The sequence below is a fragment of the Falco biarmicus genome, chromosome 4, assembly GCF_023638135.1.
Source record: "Falco biarmicus isolate bFalBia1 chromosome 4, bFalBia1.pri, whole genome shotgun sequence".
Taxonomy (NCBI): Eukaryota; Metazoa; Chordata; class Aves; order Falconiformes; family Falconidae; genus Falco; species Falco biarmicus.
In genome coordinates this window covers 86,460,418-86,480,329 of record NC_079291.1, presented here as the reverse complement: position 1 = coordinate 86,480,329, position 19,912 = coordinate 86,460,418, and the positions used below count along the sequence as shown (strand labels likewise).

Genomic DNA, 19,912 nt, shown 5'->3' with positions numbered 1-19,912 from the left:
AAGCCCCCCCCGAACCCAAACAGGGGGCTGGAGCAGCTCCCACCCACTCTCGCCGGCGGTGAAACAGTTCCTATTTCTAATCGCTTACGTAAACCCGACAAGAGCTGGCAAGTGCTGCACGGCAGATTTTGGATGCGTTTTTATTTATCAGACTGCTCCCGATAACAGATTCACTTCCTTGTCATAATCTTTCCTCCTCGTTTTTCCCTGGGGAACCTTTGCGTTACGAGTTGGAAGGGATCTCCATCGCGCTCGCGCAGTTATTTCCTCTCGTTGAAAAGCTGCTGTGCAGGGCCAGGCAGCTCAGCACAGCCGCCCAGCACCAGCCACGAGAGGGCACAAAGCCCTGTCCCGCTGCCACACTGCTGCCCTGTCACCCTGCACCCATGTCACCCTGCAGCCGTGTCACCCTGCTGCCCTGCACCCATGCCACCCTGCAGCCCAGCCACCCTGCAGCCGTGTCACCCTGCTGCCCTGCACCCATGCCACCCTGCAGCCCAGCCACCCTGCAGCCGTGTCACCCTGCTGCCCTGCACCCATGCCACCCTGCAGCCCAGCCACCCTGCAACCCTGTCACCCTGGCAGCCCTGCCACCTTGCAGCTGTGTCACCCTGCAGCCCTGCCACCCTGGCAGCCCTGCCACCCTGCAGCTGTGTCACCCTGCAGCCCTGCCACCCTGTCACCCTGGCAGCCCTGCCACCCTGCAGCTGTGTCACCCTGCTGCCCTGCACCCATGTCACCCGGCAGCCCTGTCACCCTGGCAGCCCTGCCACACTGCAGCTGTGTCACCCTGCAGCCCGGCCATTGGACAGCCCTGCTGCCCTGTAGCTGTGTCACCCTGCCACCCTGTCACCCTGCAGCTGTGTCACCCTGCCATCCTGCAGCCCCGTCACCCTGCAGCTGTGTCACCCTGCCACCCTGAAGCCCTTTCATCCAGCAGTTGTGTCACCCTGCAGCCCTGTCACCCTGCAGCTGTGTCACACTGCCACCCTGCAGCCCTGCCACCCTGCAGCTGTGTCACCCTGCAGCCAGGCCATTGCACAGTCCTGCCACCCTGCAGCTGTGCCACCCTGCAGCCAGCCACCATGCAGCCTGGCCACTGTGCAGCTGTGTCACCTTGCCACCCTGCTGCCCTGCCACCCTGCAGCCTGGCCATTGCACAGCCCTGCCACCCTGCTGCCCTGCCACCCTGCAGCCCGTCACCTTGCAGCTGTGCCATTGTACAAGCATGCCACGGTGCAGCTGTGGCAGCATACAGCTGTGCAGCAGCATCGCTGCCTCCCGAAGCCACTGGCTTTGCTCAGCTCTGCACTCCCTCTGGTCTCAGCCCACAGAGCTCCCCCTCCCTGCTGTGCTCCAGCTCTTGCAAGGCTCAGGGGATCTAATTATAAAAAGAGCTAATTATATTAATAGGTTAATTAAGACCGTGCTGATTTCAGATACCAAAAAGGAAGGCTTTAGCACAAGGCTGGAAATCAGCCTCAGTGTTTTGAGGCCTGTGGTGGGATGGACCCTGGGGCAGTTGAGTGAAGCCAGAGCGGGTCTGAGGCACGATGGCCCCAGGGGACCCCCAGGCATGGGCACCCCACGGCTGGGTCTTGGCTGTGTTGCGTTTGGTGATGGCACAGGAGGGCAGGAGCAAGCCAGGATGCTGCCGTTGCTGCACGTGAGGCCCAGGCCTGCCCAACGGTACCCAGGGATGCTGCCTGTGGGGTCCAGCTCCCACGTGTCACTGATTGCAGGACAGGATTTATTTAGCACCCGGGATGCAGACTGCTCTGGCACCCAGGGAATGGGGTTCCTGCAGCAGGAAAACCACCTCACCCCACTCCACTGTCCATTACCCATGGACATTTTAAATCACACCACGGAAACTGCTGCTTTTAGGCTTATTTTGGAAGGTGCAAGGGAATGGGTGGAAACCCAGGGCTGTCCTTCCCATCCCAAACAATAAATACATGTGCATTGGGTTTGTGTTTCCACACCTGCAGCAGCAGCTCTTGCAGCCCAATTAGCGCTGCCTCACCTGGTGCCGCTCGCTAATTGCATGGCACTGGGCTGCCATCCTGGCCACAGCTTGCTATTTCCAGCCCGGTGCCCGCCTGGGAACCTGCACCACTGCCGAGCCGCAGCCCTTCGCTTGATGGCAACGGTTGAAAATACCCGCTGCAGCCCTGGAAGTTGGAGGCAGGGGAGAAAATCAGGTGGGAAAAGATGTGAGAAGATGGGAAAAGATGGGAAAAGATGGGGGAAGATGATGGGGGAAGGTGGGAAAAGACAAGAAAACATGGGAAATCATGGGAAAAGATACATGGGAAAAGATGGGAGAAGATGATGGGGAAGATGTGAGAAGATGCGAAAAGACAGGAAAACATGGGAAAAGACAGGAAAAGATTGGGAAGACGATGGGTGAAGATGTGAGAAGATGGGAAAAGAGGAAAACATGGGAAAAGACGGGAAAATATTGGGAATATGATGGGCGAAGATGTGAGAAGATGCAAAAAGACAGGAAAACATGGGGAAAGACGGGAAAAGATCGGGAAGATGATGGGCGAAGAAGTGAGAAGATGTGAAAAGACAGGAAAACATGGGAAAAGACGGGAAAAGATCGGGAAGATGATGGGCGAAGATGTGAGAAGATGGGAAAAGAGGAAAACATGGGAAAAGACGGGAAAAGATACATGGGAAAAGACGGGGGAAGATGATGTGAGAAGATGCGAAAAGACAGGAAAACATGGGAAAAGATGGGAAAAGACGGGAAAAGATGAGAAACCTCGGGAAAACACGGGAAAACGCATCCCGCCGGCGCGCTGGGGCTGGGAGCGCTTCCCTCCGCCGCGGCGGGGGCGGGGGCGTGCGGGGGCTGCCCGGGGCCGGGGGCTGCCCCGCCGGTGCCCCACGCGTGTCCCGCGCCCTCCCCCGCCCCGCGGGTGGGCGTGGGGGCGGCGCGCGAGGGGCGGGCCGGGCCGGGCCGGGTGGGCGCGGGGAGGGGTCGGGCCGGGAGCGCGCGGAGCGGCGCGGAGGGGAGCGCGGGAGGCGGGGGGGGGGGGGCGGGGGGGGGGCGCGGGATGCGCTGCCCGGCGGGGCCGGGAGCGGCCCCCGATGGGATGTAGCGGGCGGCTGCTGGGACCCGTCGGGGGCCGCCGCGCCTCGCTGCTCCTCACCATGATCCTCTTCTTCACCTACTTCTTCTACTGCCTGCCGGGGCCCTGCGAGCCGCTGCCGCCCGCCCTGCTGCTGCCGCCCGCCGCGCTCCCCGACGGCGCGGGGCCGGGGGCGGCGGGGCCGGGGCCGGGGGCGGCGGGGGGCAGCCGGCGGTTCCCCCAGGCCATCATCGTGGGCGTGAAGAAGGGCGGGACGCGGGCGCTGCTGGAGTTCCTGCGGGCGCACCCCGGGGTGCGGGCGGTGGGCGCCGAGCCCCACTTCTTCGACAGGTGCTACGAGAAAGGGCTGCGCTGGTACAGGTAACGGCGGCGGGGCGGCGGAGGGGGGGGGCTCCGGCGGGCGGTGATTGAGCGCCGAGCCGCGTTTAATTGCTTCCCGTGCAGCGACGGGGTTGTTCTGCAACAGGCTGGTCCGGGCGCGGCAGGTCCCGGGGGATAACGGGGGTTCAAGGGGCTGGGATGGCGGGGGGGGGGGGGGGGGGCAGGACGGGGGGGGACGCACACGGATGCGAGTCCCTGGCGGGGATGCGGCTGGAGCCGAGCTGCGGGATCCCGGGGGTGGCAGCTTTGACCCCCGCTTCGCTGGGCTGGGGGCCGCTGCTGAAGTGGGGAGCAGTGGGAGTGCGAGAGCCGGTCCCGTGTCCCCCCGTGTCCCCCATCCCACAGCTCAGCCAGCCGGGGACAGGTGGTAGAACGGCCGGCAGCAGAAATTTGCTTTTTTTTAATTATCTAGGCTTTGCGATTTTAACCTTTAACGCTTTATTCTCAGCCATCCCACTGTTTCCCCACTGGGTTCCTTTAGGAATTATTTTATTCGAGTGGCTTATAAAAATAAAGGGAGCGAGGACCTGGGCTTGCAGGAGTGGGTTTGATCCTCGCTGCACCTCGGAACAGGGAGCCAGCGGAGGGGAGGGTAAACCAGTATCGCCCAAATTCCTCGGTAGGTTTGTGTCAAAGGGCAGAGCTGTATTGATTCAAGGGACTTGGTTGGGTTTTGAGGATTTCAATAGAATTGAACTCTTCAGGCGATAAAGCCTTCGGAAGAGCAGCTACTGTGCATGTGGTGTCTATTAAACTCCCGTCTCCTGGCCAGCTCCGGAGTGGCCGGGCCAAATGAAGCCGGAGCTCTAAGTCCCTTGAAGCCAGTGAAAGAATCTGGTCCGTTATTTTGAAGAGAGTCCAAATGTGTAGATTTGTAAAAGCACGGCGGTGTTCTCGGTGAAAACATCTGAAAATAATAAAAGGAGTAGCTCTCCCTGTCCTTCCTGCCTCTCCATCCTATTCTCCCCGAGCCCCGCGGGAATACTGTATTTCTTACATGCTCTTAATGTTTCCCGATGTTTTGGGGGAGGCTGCAAATTTGGCAGTCCTCGCCAAAATAATAACCTGTGAAAATCAGCGTGTTTAATGGAAAGTGTAATTTTAGTGGTAATTTTACACGCAGGATTTCGGCTCTGTAAGACCACATCTGGGCTGTAAAGTTATTGACTTAACACACCTTCAAACACAGTAAGTAGCGCACTTATTTTTATGACTGTATTAATATTGCCGTGATTTATTAGCTCATTTCTCAGTTCCATTTGTATCTACGCTGCTCTAGAAACAATAATGATGATAACTAATCTTTTTGGGCGAGGATTACAAGATAGATCGTGCTTGGCAGAATGGGAGTTTAATGACTGTGAGCACATAATTAAAGTGTGGAAGATCGAACGTTTTCATATCGCTCGCCATAGTCCAGTGAGACGTTTGCAGGATGGACCACACTGAGAGAAGAATAAATAAATCTTAGTTTTGGATTGCTGTGTAGTGAGTTTTTAGTGCTGTAAGTGCTTGCAGGGAGCCTGGCCTGATACCAGCGAGATGTTTTAAGATGATTCTGCATATGGTTATGGTAAATTTGGAGAAATCGAGCAGGGAAGGTTTTCGGTGTGGCCAGATGCAGCACGGGGAAGTGCTGTGCTGTGCTGGGAAGAAGTTGCATCCTTCCTAGTGAGAAAAAAAATCAGTAGATGTTTTGCTTTAACTCTGCATAGAATAAGTGTGTTTTCAATCACATGCACAACTATTTTCCTTAGTTTTCTCTTCTCCTTGCCTCTCTTGTTTTGTCTTCCTATAAGACCTTCCTATACTGAGGGGTTTTTTTCCTCCAGAAAGCCAGACAGAGCTAAATGTTTAAAGCTGGGGTGTGTTGGAGTGGAGGAAAATAGAAGTTGGACAGAAGTTCAGGTTTTTCCAATGAGTATCTCAAAGTGGTGTAAACATTTTTAAAATATTTGAACTTGCTAGGAAACCAAAATTACACCAACTGCTTTTCATGCCAAGATATTTGGCCCGAAGGCACCTGTAGGTCGTTGCTTGTCTTAAGTAAATGTGGGGGAAAAAATATTCCCTTGGAAATATTGCCACAGAATTATTTTGTTCTTTCTTGGTCGTTCAGTCCTGTAGCAGTTTCACTGCTGGAGTATCTGCTTGTGGGTGCCGAGTAGTTTACGTTATAATGTTGTAAGCTACTGACTGAAACCATCTATTCTTACTGAGTGTTTTATTTTATTTAAATTTGAAATAGCCCAAAGTCCCTTTTTTTTGGAGTAGTTTTTTTTGCTAGTGAAAAGAAGATGGTCTGCAAAAGCAGCAAGCATCTCGTGCAAAATTCCTTGAGTTATTATAGGTTTAGCTAATTATGAGGAGATTAAACACCTTTTCTAGACTGCAACATAAATTACCTAGTGGATAATCCAAGCATAACGTGACATTTTATCCTAAAGCAAAACACTGTTTTATTTTTTTTGGCACTCAGTACTGCCTCATATAAACATAAATAAAAAGAAGACGTGATGGTGGCGTGCCTGCCCCTGTGCTGGCGCAGCGCTCCGGGGAGCGCGGGTGTCCCGTTTGGGGACCAGGGGGACGTGTTGGCTGGCTGGGCCATCTTTGGGGGAGTGTGGGCGATGGCCAACGGGAGGAACGTAACTGAACCTGAGATGTTTGCGGGTGATATTTAGAACATCATTGCAAAAATCTGAAGAGACATCCAGCCTGACGGTGCGGGGCCAAATTCTGCCCTTGCTGGTGTGAATTGTGAAAAACTGCGCTTGTGGGCCAAGTCACTGCAGAGTGTAAGGGGTGTAACCCCCTCTCTGTCTGCAGAGCAGCACCTGCGTTGAGCTCAGGGACCTCTGTGTGAGGGGGAACAGAGTCGAGGTCACCAGCAGCATTTGGGGTGCTCGAGGCATTTGCATTTCATGCGATGCCTGTGCGAGCGGAGCTGTGGGCTCCATGCCCCAGTGGGCTCTCTGGCGGACACTGCTCCGCTGGTGACATTTGGGGGGTGTCACTGAGATCTTTGCCATGGGACTGTTCCCTTTTTGGCTGCCGGATCTGGGCTGGTTTTCCACGCAGCTGCCTGGTGTTGCTCAGGGGTTTGGACCGCTCCATCTGCCTTGCACTGTAATTCGGTGCAGCCTCGGCCGTGCCGGTGCTGCGGGGACAAGGGCTGGAGACAGGGCGGATAACAGCGGCTTTGGGGCATGCAGGCAGTGCAGGGACAGGGCTTTGCAGACACTGGTTTGCATCAGAGAGAGTTTGCGGGTATGGATGCTGAGGGCATCAGCCTGATGTAGCTTTTCCGAAGAATAGTTTCCTTGTCTCCATCTGCTGAAACTTTGCAGTGATGCTTTTCCTCTGTCTTGTGTTTCCAGGTATGATCTATCATCCGAGTCCCTCTTTTCCGCCTTCCCTTCCTGCTGTTTTTCCGCTAGCCAAAGGGAGAATTACACAGGGCCAGGGCTCCCCGCGACCCTTGGCGTCCCGGGCGAAGCACACACAAGGCAGCAGCTGCTGGGATTGTGCTCTGGGCAACTGCGCCCTGGCTGGTGGAGCACACTGCAATTCATAGGAATTGTAAAGAATTCTTTATGTTTTCACGGTTTGGGCCAGAAGCAGTAAAATCTGCTATGGGATGGTTAGTCACAGTTGGCAACCGCCTGCCGGTGAGTGGCCAGGCTGGAGCAGGCACCGCCGCTGAGCATCCTCTGGTGCTGCAGAGCCGTCCCAGAGCTCTGAACCTCTCGGAGGCTGAATTTAGCTTTTTATTGCCATTTTCCCTTTTGATCAGATGCAGCGCATGCAGGTTTGCATGCAGGGGGAGGAACTTTTCATGTGGTTCGTCATGCATTACACTGTGCTTCTGTTAAACAGTGCTGGGGGGGTCCCAGCTTGGGAGCATCTGTGTGTGCCCGGGGGAGGCGGATGGAGAGAGCTGCTACATGCGATGTGGGTTTGTTGTGTTTTTCTGTGTTTCCCCCCCCACTTCAAACTCATTCATGGGAGCTAATAACGTTCTTGAAAGGCATCCAGGATTTCTTGAGCCGGACTTTGTTATCTCCGAACCTTGCAACCCTGAAGCCTTTGAGCGGCAGGGAAAGGACGCGGCTCCAGCGCTGCTCTTTTGACTTTTGCTGTGAGTGTTATTGGCAGTTGAAAAGTAGAGCTAAGTAGATGCCTTGAGGGGTTTTTGTGTGTGTTGTGATTGTACAGACAGATCAAGACACACTATAGCACAAGCTCTTGAATAAAACCTGACATTTCAGCTACTCTGGAGTCACCAGGCTGCGTTTTGGCACGGAGCTTGTATCCCTTTCCAGGGAGAGCTTTTCACAGGCGCGTTTAAGAAATACATAGGTGGGAAGAGACAAAAGAATCTTGTGAGGAGTCAGATGGCGATGCACTGAGACCTGCACCGGGACATTATCTTTATTCATTGACACCAGCTAATCTGGTCTCCTGATGGACTCACGTTTCAGGGCTCCGCAGCTGAGAGTGGCCCTTGTTTTTCTTGGTGCATTTGCAGAAACTCAGTCCTACAGCGTGCTTCTTGGGTTGATTACTTCGTGATCTCTTCTTTCTTTTTTTTTTAAACTTTCTTTACAAAAATAGAGCCTTTCTGTGTCAGCTTCCCCTATCCTCAGCCCCATGGTTGGAAAGTAAATCCTAAAATGCCAAGGAAAAATACGGGAAACCTGAGAAAAAGCTGTGATTTTGTAACTATGAAGAAGATGTTTTGAAGCTTTTATTTAATGGACAGTGGCTTGGATTTGCTTTTATGCAATGTTTAGGTCCCAGCTCTACACTTAGTACAGGGCTTAAGCGCTGTGTGCGTCCATAGCAGCCAGCCAGGGCTCCCCGCGACGGCGTGCCCATGTTTTACTGCACTGCCTGGGCTCGATGAGCGATCTGCAATACGTGCAAAGTTTGGTCTGCTGCAAACTGCTTTCACGTGGGATTAAAAATAGCTTTTACTGCCATGACGAGGAATTAACATTTGAAACTGTTTAAAGGCATCCGAGGCTGATGTTATTGAGGGCAGGCAGGGGGGCTGTGCCTGCCTTGTTTAGGGGGCTGTTCCCCCCGGCAGCGAGGGTGCGATGGGGCAAGGAGCATGACTTGGCCCTCCTGCCCCGCGCTTTCCCACTGACGTTATTCCCTTGCTTTCACGTGGCGGCTCCCAAGCCGTGTCCCCCATCCGAAGCCCACCGAAGCCCACGCAGTGGTGCTTGCTGGTGCCAGCAGGTCCGTGGCTCTGAGTTCCAGCCTGGCTCGGTGCAAGGTGACGCAGAGCCGGGTCGTTCCGCACGTCGGTACGTAGGTAGTGTCAGGCTGAGGCGGTTCAGGCGGCACGTTGGCTGCCGCTTCTGGGACAAACGCTGTGACTTGCAGAGTGGAACGAGTTGCGGTCTTCCCGAGCCAGGAAGGCTTTCCCTGTCGCTGTCTTTTAAATAAATGGTGGGTTTATATCCAGGCTGTGCAGTGGGGTGTGCAGGAGTGACCTGAGTGTCTAAAGGGTTTCCAGTGTTGCTATTGCAGGCTGCTTAAATCAATCCATAAAGCTGGACACCTAGAAATCATGGGGCTGGTTTTAAAAACGAATATTATGTGAACCAATACCTTTAGAAAATACTTCTGTATTCATGCCTTTTTTCTTGTGCTCCCCTGGTTACTCTTCTGTAACCTCAGGGGCCTGGAATTTAAGCGTATAAGCATAGACAGGTTTTTTTATCACTTACATGTAACTCTAGAGAACTTCTGAAAAGATGTCAAATATCATGAAAAGTTCACATACAGCAGTGAAAGCTGTGAGGTTTCTGTTGGTTAAATTATTGAGGGGCTGGAGAAATAGTCATCACGGAGTGAGAGTGAGTTTTGGAGTTTCTTCTTAGAAGTATTATGGGGTTTTTTCCTAGATTATTTTTAGATGCAGACAGTGACAGAAGGCGGAAAAGGCCAGTGGATTTAGAGGGTGCTTTTATGCAAGGAGAGACTATTACTTAAGAGAGTTCAAAGCTTATTTATAAAACGGTAATTACCATCCCCTGAGACGGAAGTGGGCAGCTCGCGTCGAGGCGAGGAGGGGGTTACAATAGTTAATTGGCAAATATGCTTAAAAGCTTCTTCCTGACCTTTTAAAAAACTTTTTGCTGAAACAGGCTCGGGCAGAGAGTGAAAACCTGACTAATGAAAGGCCAGGTTTAATACCAGGACTTAGCTCTAAATGGCTTTTCAAAGGGCTTTGGAAATCCTCCTGCTTAGGGAGCCAGCCGGCGTCAGAAGGATGCTCCCGTGTCCTACGTGACCACGCTCTGCCCCAGAGCGAGGTGGGGCTCCAGGAGCTGGGCGAGACCCCAGCCTGGGGGCTTCTTCCCCACATCCCAGCTCTTGGGCTGGCTGGTGGGGCTCAGGCAGGCTGGCATCGCCGGAGCCCCTCGAGGTGGTCTGCTCTGCCCTCAGCCAGCTCCATGCAAGATGCCCCCGCTGCTGCCCTCCTCCGTGGAGCATCTTGGGCAGGTCGGTTTAATACCTGCCCTTGCTCCCATGCTGCGCTCTCGCCCTGCGGCGAGGACCAGCCGTGTGCGGTGGGCGCGATGGAGGTGCCGCGGGTGCCGGGGCAGTGAGGGGGTTGGCGAGCCCTGGCACCCCTGCCAGCCTGCCCTCCATACCCTGCTCCAGCAGCCTGAAAAATCATCAGCTTATTTACCTGGGAGTGGGCAGCAGAGGAACCAGTGGGACTCCTGGAGCCCCTTCTGTGCCTCCCACCACATTTTTCTGGTACATTTGTTTAGAAATTTATTAAAGTGAGGAGCAGAGGGATGTTCTGGATGGCTTCCTGGAAGCCTTTGGAAAGCACGTGGTTGAAAGCCTGGCTGGGAGGCATGGGGTGGAGGAAGCCTGGCCAGGTCTGGTCCAGACCAGCACCACTGGCCTGGTTTAAGCTGAGTCTTTCCTTGAAAAAGGATGTATGGGCTGGATGTGGGGATTCACAGCATGTGAAGCACAGGCCTCACTCCCCAGCAGCTTGCGGGGCTCCTGGGGACACCGTGTGTTGCTCTCATGAGCCAGGGTTTGCAGGGTCTGACTCGGATCTCTCTAGCGTCCTGTCTTACCCTGGGCTTGTCCAAATCCATCCCACTGAATGGAGTGGGTGGGTGGGGGACAACTCTGCTCTGTAATAGAGAAATGACAGACACATGGTGTTTGCACACAAGGAATATATTGCAGCTTTCTGCAGATGTGCTGGGAGCCCAGGGGAAGTGGATCTGGTACAGATCTGTGCAGAAGGCGCAGGTCTGATCCTGCACCACTCCATTAGTTACCGGCGCTCTGCCTGAGCTCCTGGGCACCGTGTGTCTGGCATCACAGCATGTATCGTGCGTCCTGGGCTGCGGGGGGGTCCTGGGCCGTGCAGTCGGGGGCTTTCCTCTTGGCAAGGTCTGAGGCCCCAACGTGTTGGTGCTCAGGGCACCGTGTGCTCATGGCTGCTCAGGTTTTACATGCTCACCTTTTGTGGTAACAGTCCTGGGTGGAAAATTCACAGCAAATCATTTGGGTTTTTGCCTCCTCCTCCCCCTGCGCAGTGGCAGCTCGCAGATCACAGAAGTCTAAATGTCTTCAAAATTATTCATGCCTCTCTTAAGTGAGTCACTCTTGGTCTGAGAGTCGTTTGAAATGCAAATGGAGAATATTGCAGGCAGGCAGGCCATGGGGGCGGCAACCAGGGCACAGAGGCAGCGTGCCCGGCTAACTGGGTTTGAACCTGCAAGCCATCCCGATGCACTGGGTTGTGAACGCCTGATGCCGTGTGCTGCCGGTGTTTGCAGACAGCAGGGATGGCTCTGCCTGCGGAGGTCCAGGCTTTGCACGGCTGAGGTGCTCCAGAGCCACAGATCAAACAGAGCATGCCTGTTGTGGCACGGGTGCTGCTGGGGACACGAACCGCCCCGACCTGGAGCATGCAGAGGTCTGGGACCAGCACTGTTTGAGGCTCAGATATGGGGTGGAATGGCTGAAATGAGCTTCTCGTAAGCAGTTGCAGAAAACTTTGGCTGTTTGGGCTATTAAAGCACCAGCACAGAAATGTTTTAGGCGGCCAAGGGGAATGGCAGCACTTTGGGAGCGGGATGTGCTGCTGGGTTCTTCGGGAGTGATTCAGTATGACTGAGCGTGTCCCGCTGAGGGTATCCCACGGCCAGGCAGGGCTACAGGGGGAATGAAACACTCTCCCAGCCCAGCCAGCAGCTCTGCAGTGCTGGGGGTGGCACAGGCATCCCAGGCGGCCAAGATCGCTGTGCATGTTAACACACAAAATTGATTACAAGCAGGAGAGAATTACATTAATATAGTCACTTGTCACTGAGGTCTTATTAGTAATCTCCACTCATTAGTCTGGAGAGAATAAGGATGTGACCTTGTTAAGCGCCCTTGCTGAGGGAAAGGCTGACCACTTTGCTATTGATTTATTACTTAGCCCCTAAACAGCTCGGGTGAGCGTGTCCATGCCTGTGCACACCTACCTGTGGGCGCACAGGGGGTGTTCCTGTCATCGGGATAAAGAATTGCCCGTCTCCTCGCCCGTCCCTGCCTGCACCCTTTGGGCCAGTTCAGCGGGGGACTTAGCAGCTGCTTTTGGCAGGCGCCGTATTGTGCAAGAAAAAAACCCCCAACAACCAGGACCTGCCGGTGATTGATGGGAAGGGACAGGACAAGTGACAGGTCCCGTCCCTGGAGGCCACATCACGCCTCTGCCTCCTGCCCGGCACTGCATGGTGCTGCTCGGCAGGGGCTGGCAGACCCTCCTGCATCGCCCAACTTCCCAGCTGCTCCGGAGCCTGCAGCATCCCAAACCCCGGTCCTGGGGGGACCTGGGCAGTGGGCAGAGCTGCTGCCTGTCCCCCCGGCTCAGCTCCCTGCACCAGCACCCGGCCGAGGGCAGGATGGCTGCTCCGTGGGTGCAAGCAGGCTCTCTTCCTTGCTGCAGGTGAAATCAAGCCCACAAAGCAAACAGCCGCACAGCGAGGAGGGGACCCGGGAGCAGACCCCTGCCTCCCGGCTGTGGCCAAGGAGGAGACCCGGGAGCAGACCCCTGCCTCCTGGCCGTGGCCGAAGGCCGAGCTGCCCGCGCTGTGCCCGAGCTGCCTCCGCAGCGCTCTGCCTCTCCGCACCCATGGGGCAGGGTCCCTCAGTGCCTCTGCTGCCTCTGCAGTCCTGTGTCAGATTGTTTTATTTTGTTTCCCTTTCTCAAGACAGGCTGTGGGTGCTGATCGTGCCCCAAAGGTTTCCCCTGTCTCTTCGTGCCCAACGCCTCGCACCACATGCCGTGCCGTTGTTCCCAGTCTTGCCTGTGCTGCTGAGCTCCCCTGTAATTCCAAGTGACAGCACACCCCCACGGACACCCTGCCAGGGATGAAATGTCAATAAGAGTGGAAGCGAAAGAAATCCTTCAATTACTGGGAGCGTGGAGGGGGCTCGATAAATGCCATTGATCAGATGCTTGTCAGCGCAATCCCTCATCACTGCCACTTGTCAATGGATGCTGCGGAGCGGGAGGGGACCGCTGGCCACCCGTCTCATCCCCAGCCGACACAGCCCCGTTGTGGTGGTGGCTCTCCAGGGCCGGGTGGGTTGCTGATGGCTGGGTAGAGCTTTTCCCAGCTGCTTGGACCTGGCTGGCCGGGACCTGCCGGCTGCATCCCTGCGAGCGACAGCCCGGTGGGGTGTGTAGCCAGGGTGGGCAGGGGGTTATTCTTCAACGAGAGCATCAGCTGCTTCCTCCGGGTGCTTTTATATTTCAGAAAATCATGTTCCTAAGCCACACAAGCCATGAGAAAAATTTCAAGGGGCTGCTGCCAAGTACTTTTGGCTGAGAATTTAGGTTTTGTTGAGGGAAGGGATCATTTGTCTCCATGAAAAGCCCATTTTGGGGGGAGGGAGGGAGCTGAACGTCCCCCCACAGTGTGAGACCCAAGCGTGACAACCTGCATCCGCTCTGCTGCCACCCGGGTGGCGCGGAGCTGCCGCTGGTGCCTCTCCTTCACAAAGGAGCCGGCAGGCAGGGGCTGGGCTGCTGCTGGGAAGAGAAGGGAGAAAAGCATCCCCAAGGACCTGATCCTGCCCTGCAGGGAGGGTGTGCTGCTGCCGGATCAGCACGCGTGTTGGAGACAAGGGTCTGATGGTGATGGTGGGAGCATCCCAGTACTCAGGGCTGGGGCAGGGGCTGCGTGCAGGAGTGGGACCAAGCCTGCCATGGCCGGGTGCCATCCTGCCCTCACCTGCCAGGTTTTTCTGGGCTCCAGGCTGCGCCTGGCCAGCTCCTGCAGCTGAAGTCTTGCTTTATTATTTATTTGGAGCTTGTGTGAAGAGGGAGGTGTTCCAGAGGGATGGCAGTGCTCTGCAGCTGCCCAAGTTTGAAGCTCAGACCTTGTCTTAAGCAGCATGGGTTAGGTGCAAGGGTGGGGGTTATGAGCACTGGCAGATGGCTCCAGGTCACTCATGTGCCTCAGCTCCATGATTGGGGCTCTCCAGGTCCCTCGTTTTCTTCTAGTCGGTGATGAAGGCTGTCCCCAGTGCCCGCCCCCCCACCCCAGGCTCTAGTGCAGGTCCCTGTCTCTGCAGCATGCCCGGGCTGTTTTAGGAGACCACCAAGGACAACTGCTGCCACAGTCGCCCAGACCTGCCCTGGACCTCGGGTTGCAATGGCGGGGGTCACATTGCCCTGTGCTGGGCATTGCAGCTCATCTCTGGTGCTTCAGCTGCATCCCACGGGTGAGGGAAGGTGGCGTCGGAGCCTCGGGGAGGAGATGGGGCTGCTGAGTCTGGTGCAGCCTGCGCCGGTCCCAGTGGGTCGCCATAATTAGCCCAGGCATGGGCTGTGAGCTGGCGTGCCAGCTAATTACCTGCCACACAGATGGGAGGGATGTGTAGTGTGGGTGTGAGCCAGCCACCGTGTCCTCTCTGAGAGCGCGCTCGGTTTGATCCTGATCTTGTTACAAGGCGGATAACAAGTGATAGCTGTGTTCAGTTCTGATCTTGTTCTGTGTATTAAAAATTAATATTTCTCTGCTTTGAGGTGTATGGGGAAGCGTGTCAAGGTTTGCTGCATTCACGGGGCGGCTTACCAGGGATCACAGGAAGGGCTCTGCCTTGTAAAAGGTTCATAAAACTTGAGTTACTGAACAGGAACCTTGAATGAGCGATTCCTTTTTAGCATTAATCACTCTGGTGGTGCAAGATCTCTTCTAAACGTTTTTTTCTAGGCAAACATTCTTTAAAGTAAAGGCAAATTCAGGCTTAAATCCTGCCCAGGTTAGGTGACAACCTGACTCCAGCTGTGTCCAGCTGTGGGAGCCTCATGTCAGCGTTACCATCACAGCTCGAGTGTTAACGTGCACCTTGCTGTTCAGGGGGTTCTGGCTGCGTGACATCGTAGGCTGAGGAATTACACAGCGGGGGGGTGGTGCATGTGTGATGTGCCCTGACCAGAAAACAGTCCCCAGACATCATCCTTCTGTTGGGTGAAGTTGGAGCCAAGTTCGGGATGGAGAGGAAGGGTAACCAATACCCTTGGGGAAGAAATGTGGCTGTGAAGCTCTCCCGAGCTCAGCTGGGATGCTCTCAGGGTCAGATCCGGCACTTCACCCGGTAGCTGAACATACGTTTTGAAAGCACAGTCTGGGTGGAGGGCAACGTTGGGAACTCTTCTGGTTTTGCTATGAATCTCAAGAGGCTTGGTCGGTTTTTTGAGCTGTAGCTCCTGGAGTCCTGGGACAGGGAGAGTTTCAGTTCTTGCTTGAAGCAAGTATCTCCTGAAGACAAGAAAACTGAAGGCTCAGGAAACAGAGGTAAAGCTTTGGAGAACCATAAGCCATACATATGTGCAGGCTGTGTTTGAAGACAATCCCAATTTGAGCTGTGATTCAGCTGAAAGTGGTTAATATTCTTCTCACCTATAGAAAAACCTCGGCAGTTAGTTCTTGCAGAGTTATGAACCTGGTGGCTGCAGTTCAGGAGCCCCTGAGTGCCGGCAGCCCGGTGAAGGGTGGTGGCTCCACCATGGTCTGAAGATCTCAGGGGAGCAGCAGAAGGTGGAAGGATGCTGCGACGGAGCTGGGTGCCCCCACCGGCAGGCAGGTGGGTCGGCCCTGTGCCGGCTGGGGCGCCCCGTTACCCTAAGGCACTGCACATGATGCAGGACGTAGAACAACAACTTTAAAGAACAAGTCAAACTGTTGCCACTTCAAAACTAGTCTTAGAATTGATGCCAGGACTCCAACAGACTGATCCTCCTTTATTCTCCTTTTAATTAATTCCTTTGCCTGCAGTGAATTTCCATCTTTATTTCTGCTGCAATCAAAGGGACTGCGAGTAGCAAGGCTTGCATTAGGAACAGACTGATCCAACCTTTTTTTAATCTTCCTGTATCAGTTACTCGTCTTTTCCTTGTGCTGCCACGATGCATCTGAAGCACACATGCCAGGAGATGACTTGTCGAAGGAGAGATGGGGCACGCAAAGCCCTGGAGTCTGCTCTCAGCAGGTCTCCTTTGCTGGCAGTTTTGTATGGCAGCAAAGAGCAGGAGTCCAGATAAGCTTGCTCAGATACACAAATGGGCAATTATATGGTCACCTGAGAAGTGCCTGATGATTTATGGTGGTATTAAAAGGTGATGGTAAGAGTAGAAAAGATTTGTAACATCTGCATCGAAAACCCTGTCTGTGACCCTCACACCCCAGATACCAAGATATTAAATATCCAAACAGGCATTCAAGCCTGCGGATCGCTTTGACAGAGATCCCTGCACATCTGGTAACACTTGGCCTGATACTTAAGACCCTGGACAGTGTGTAATTAAACGTAATTCACTCCTTGCCCTGTTGCGGACACAAAGAGGCTGTTCCTGCTTGAAGGGCGGTCTTTGGAGGAGCCTTGTGGAGAAGGGATGTGCAACCTAAGCTGATGTGAAGGTGAAGATGTGCTCTGCTGGGGGATGAGAGTCATCTTGTGGGAAAGCTGTCATCTCCAGGTGGCAGAAGAGCCAGAGCTGGAGTTGTTGAGCTTGGTGGAAGCTAAGCCTGATCCCACCCAACAGCTCTATCTTCTTGCTAGTGATGACTGCAGCTCCAAAACGGCCTCTGTGGCTTGCAGGTTTCTTCCCATGTCCAACACTTGTGTGACAGCGTTGGCCATCCTTGGACAGACTGCTGGATCTCCTCATTCTCAGAAGGCTGCAGAGGTCCAGGGTGATGCTGTTGGCTCGGGCGGTGGGACCCTGCCTTGCTAGAGCAGTGCAGCATTCCACTTTCTCCCTTTTCTATCCCATTATCTGCACTTCTAGCTTCTGGTCCTCCTGGTCAGGTGTTCTGCTTGTTAAAGGGAAGAAATCGCAGCTGGAAGTGGAAGATGTAAAGAGTGGGCTGATCAGAGAGGATGGTTTGTGGTGCTACACCTTGACACGGGTGGCCTGAACATGTTATTGCATATCCTAGTGTACAGCAGAGCCTGCATGTGGTAGGGTGGAAGAGCAGTGTGGGATCTGAGAGAAAACACTCATTTTGTGGACTCTTGTCCTCCGTGCCTTCACAGCTGGAGGGGGTCTCTCCTTCCAGACCCTGGCCAGCATGAATCCATAGGATGCTGTTGTTACCAGTGGGGTGATGCTGCTTTGCAGCAGTGGGGTTCCCAACTTGAAATTACGTCTCAGTCTGCCAGAGCTGCCTTGTTTTGTGCAAACACCGATTTTTTAGGTGCAAGTGGAAGAAATCTGTTGGTGGAAGTGGCTCTGACAGGCATGTTCACTTGCTAGAAGACTGCACCGTGCCGAACTCACAGCCTCTGCTTTGTGCTGAGCTGAAAATGAGCAGAGTGGAGAATGCACATGTTTTCAGAGAACAGGGGAGAGCTGGCAGTGGTGGGGATAAAAGCAACATATGTCTGATTGAATAAGTGGAGAAATGCAGGCCAGATGGCTGGAAATACTAAGAACTGTTTAATAATTTCTAAACTCTTTGCTCTCAGGAGCAAGATTACAGGCACTTGCAATCTTTTCCTCTCTGCTCAGTTAGCCCTCTGTGTTGGCTGTATGACTCTTGGCTTTGGCTAGAGCTCTTAATATTGTTTGTGACCTTCAGAAATTCGTGAAATTATTATTTGGGGTATAAATGTTGAGCATCTTTGAGAGACCAGCCAATGATTTGTAAGGATCACCCCTCCATCCCAGGCAGGTGGGGCTTTGGAAGTGCCTCTGTGACTGTCCCAGCCCCATATATGCTATAGGGTCTGAACAGCCCAGCAGTGATCGGGGCTGGTCCTGGGGGAGACTGGTCTCCTGCTCTAATTTGCACTGACCTGGCTGGACCAGTTTGAAAACAGGAGTGTCTATGCCAAACACTAGCAAAATCCCTGTCGGCTCCCTGGAGCAGAGCACGAGTAGATCCGTGGGACAAGGACATGGATCCTGCCACTGAGCTCGAACAGAGCAAGGGCTGATGTGCACCAGATCTCCTCTGGCTCCCACCAAACTGTGTAACTCAGCAGAGAAGCTGAGCTCAAACCATTTGCCTTGTAGCAGTCCTTCCTGGGAGAGAATTTGGGACCTGGGTCCTACAAGGTGCCACCCTCCTCCTGGCACTGACAGAGCCACGCATTATGTGGGGCGAGGGAGGAGGGGGATGAGTCTGAGGGGCTTGGGGGAATGCATCTGAAGGGCTTTGGGGATGAAGATAATAGAATCATTTAGGTTGCAAAAGACCTTTGAGATCATCAAGTCCAACTGTTAACCCAGGACAAGATAAAGGTACCTGAGATGCTCCTAGGGATGGGTCCTCAGGACAATGTTCTGGTGATTGCCCACTGCTGCATTGTCCTCCCTGGACGGTAGGAAGGACTCGGAGAAGCTGGGAGGACCATTGCAGCCCCCACTACCTTCAGGTGTCCCGATCTTCCCCATACAGCATGTCTACGGCCAAGTGTCTTGCCTTGGTTCCAGGAATGCTAGGAAGAGGCGAGTGTGGTGGGACGGACCAGTGCAGGAGGTGGATGGGGTGGTGCTGCCACGGGCTCGGGGCATGATCGGGGCAGTGGTGTAAGGGGCCAGGCTGGAGCAGGCAGGAACATGTGTCCTCTAGACCATCCCCGGTGTTCAGCCCCTTGTGAGGTTAGCAGCAGATTTTCTTCCAGAGTTTCCAAGAAGATCTGGAAGTGCCACTATAAGAGGGGAGGCGCTGACCACGTGCCAGGACATGGCCATGACCTGGGCAGGATGGGAGCGGAGAGGTTTGCAGCGCTGAGGACTTGTGCTCTGCCATGACCACCAGCCAGCTTCCCCGGCATGGGAGCCTGGGATCGTGCAGGCGTGGGGCTGGCGGTGCAGGTGATGCCACATCGCACCTTCCTGAGGGTCCCTGGTAGTCGGAGGGGCTGCCTTGTGTCAGCGCTTCATCTCTCCAGGAAAGCTTCTCTCTCTGGGAAGACACAAATTTGCATGTCAGTGGGGAATCCGAGCTTTTGTTTGTTAGGGTCAAAAGTTTCATTTTCATCAAAGCAAGAGTTTGCTTTTTTTCTTTTCTTTTTTTTTTTTTTTAATACAATGGGAGTGATGATCTTGCAAGTAAATTCTTGGATTTGGTTGGTCTTGGTGTTTCAAAACCAGGGAGGTTTTTCACAGAAAGCAGACATTTGTGTTTTAGAGGAAAGGCCAGTCTTTTTGCTGCTTCTGAACCTCACCATCGGCTGTCAAATTCCTCTGTGGATGGTTGTAAAAATAGATATTGTTATATTTTCTCTGAAATACTTGCTACTTTGAACCAAATTGCATGCGGGGTTGTTGTGTGGCCCCTTCAAGGGCAGGTCCTGCCGACCTCTGTGCGGGTACCACGGGTTGGAGACCTCCTGGTCTGTGCTGCTCCTTCCCAAGCCGGGGGGACACCTCAGAAATTAACAAATTGTATTCTTTGGGTGATCTTGATTTTACAAAACCAAACAAACAAAAGTGCCCTGGTGTCCTTTGAGGGGAAAGGCATGGTAGGAGCAGAAATTTCAGTTACATGAAGTTGGAAATCCTGAATAATCCAAAAATAATGCAGGTTGCAGTTTTTGAAGTTCCTTGCTTTCCTTGCACAATGGAAGGGGGCAAAAAAAAATATCCGTGTATATATCCCGTTTTGAGGAAAATGAATTGTAAATAAGAAAACCAAATCCGAGTTAATTCTTCTTTTCCAAGCACAGCTCCATTCAGTGTTTTAAAAGTCGAGGGATTTAGGGATCTGGAGATAGCGTCAATGTTTTTTGGTAACAAGTACAAACTGTAGCGGGTTTTAAGACTTCAGAAGCTGTTTCTGATTAGTAACTTTTCTTTTGACAACTTTTTTTTTCTGTTTAGGAAAAAAGAATGGGGGAAAGGGCTTTTTGTAACACAGTTGGGC

General features: G+C 53.8%; 1 protein-coding gene across 1 annotated transcript in view; it reads left to right on the top strand.

Annotated features, from left to right (window-relative positions):
• Positions 1-3,064: 3,064 nt before the first annotated feature.
• HS3ST6 (heparan sulfate-glucosamine 3-sulfotransferase 6) overlaps positions 3,065-19,912 on the top strand; it is a 40,610-nt gene continuing 23,762 nt past the window's right edge. Inside the window, exon 1 of the mRNA XM_056336423.1 lies at positions 3,065-3,464. Coding sequence (XP_056192398.1) covers positions 3,103-3,464 — 362 coding nt within the window. The 5' untranslated portion in view covers positions 3,065-3,102. The remainder of the gene's footprint in view (positions 3,465-19,912) is intronic.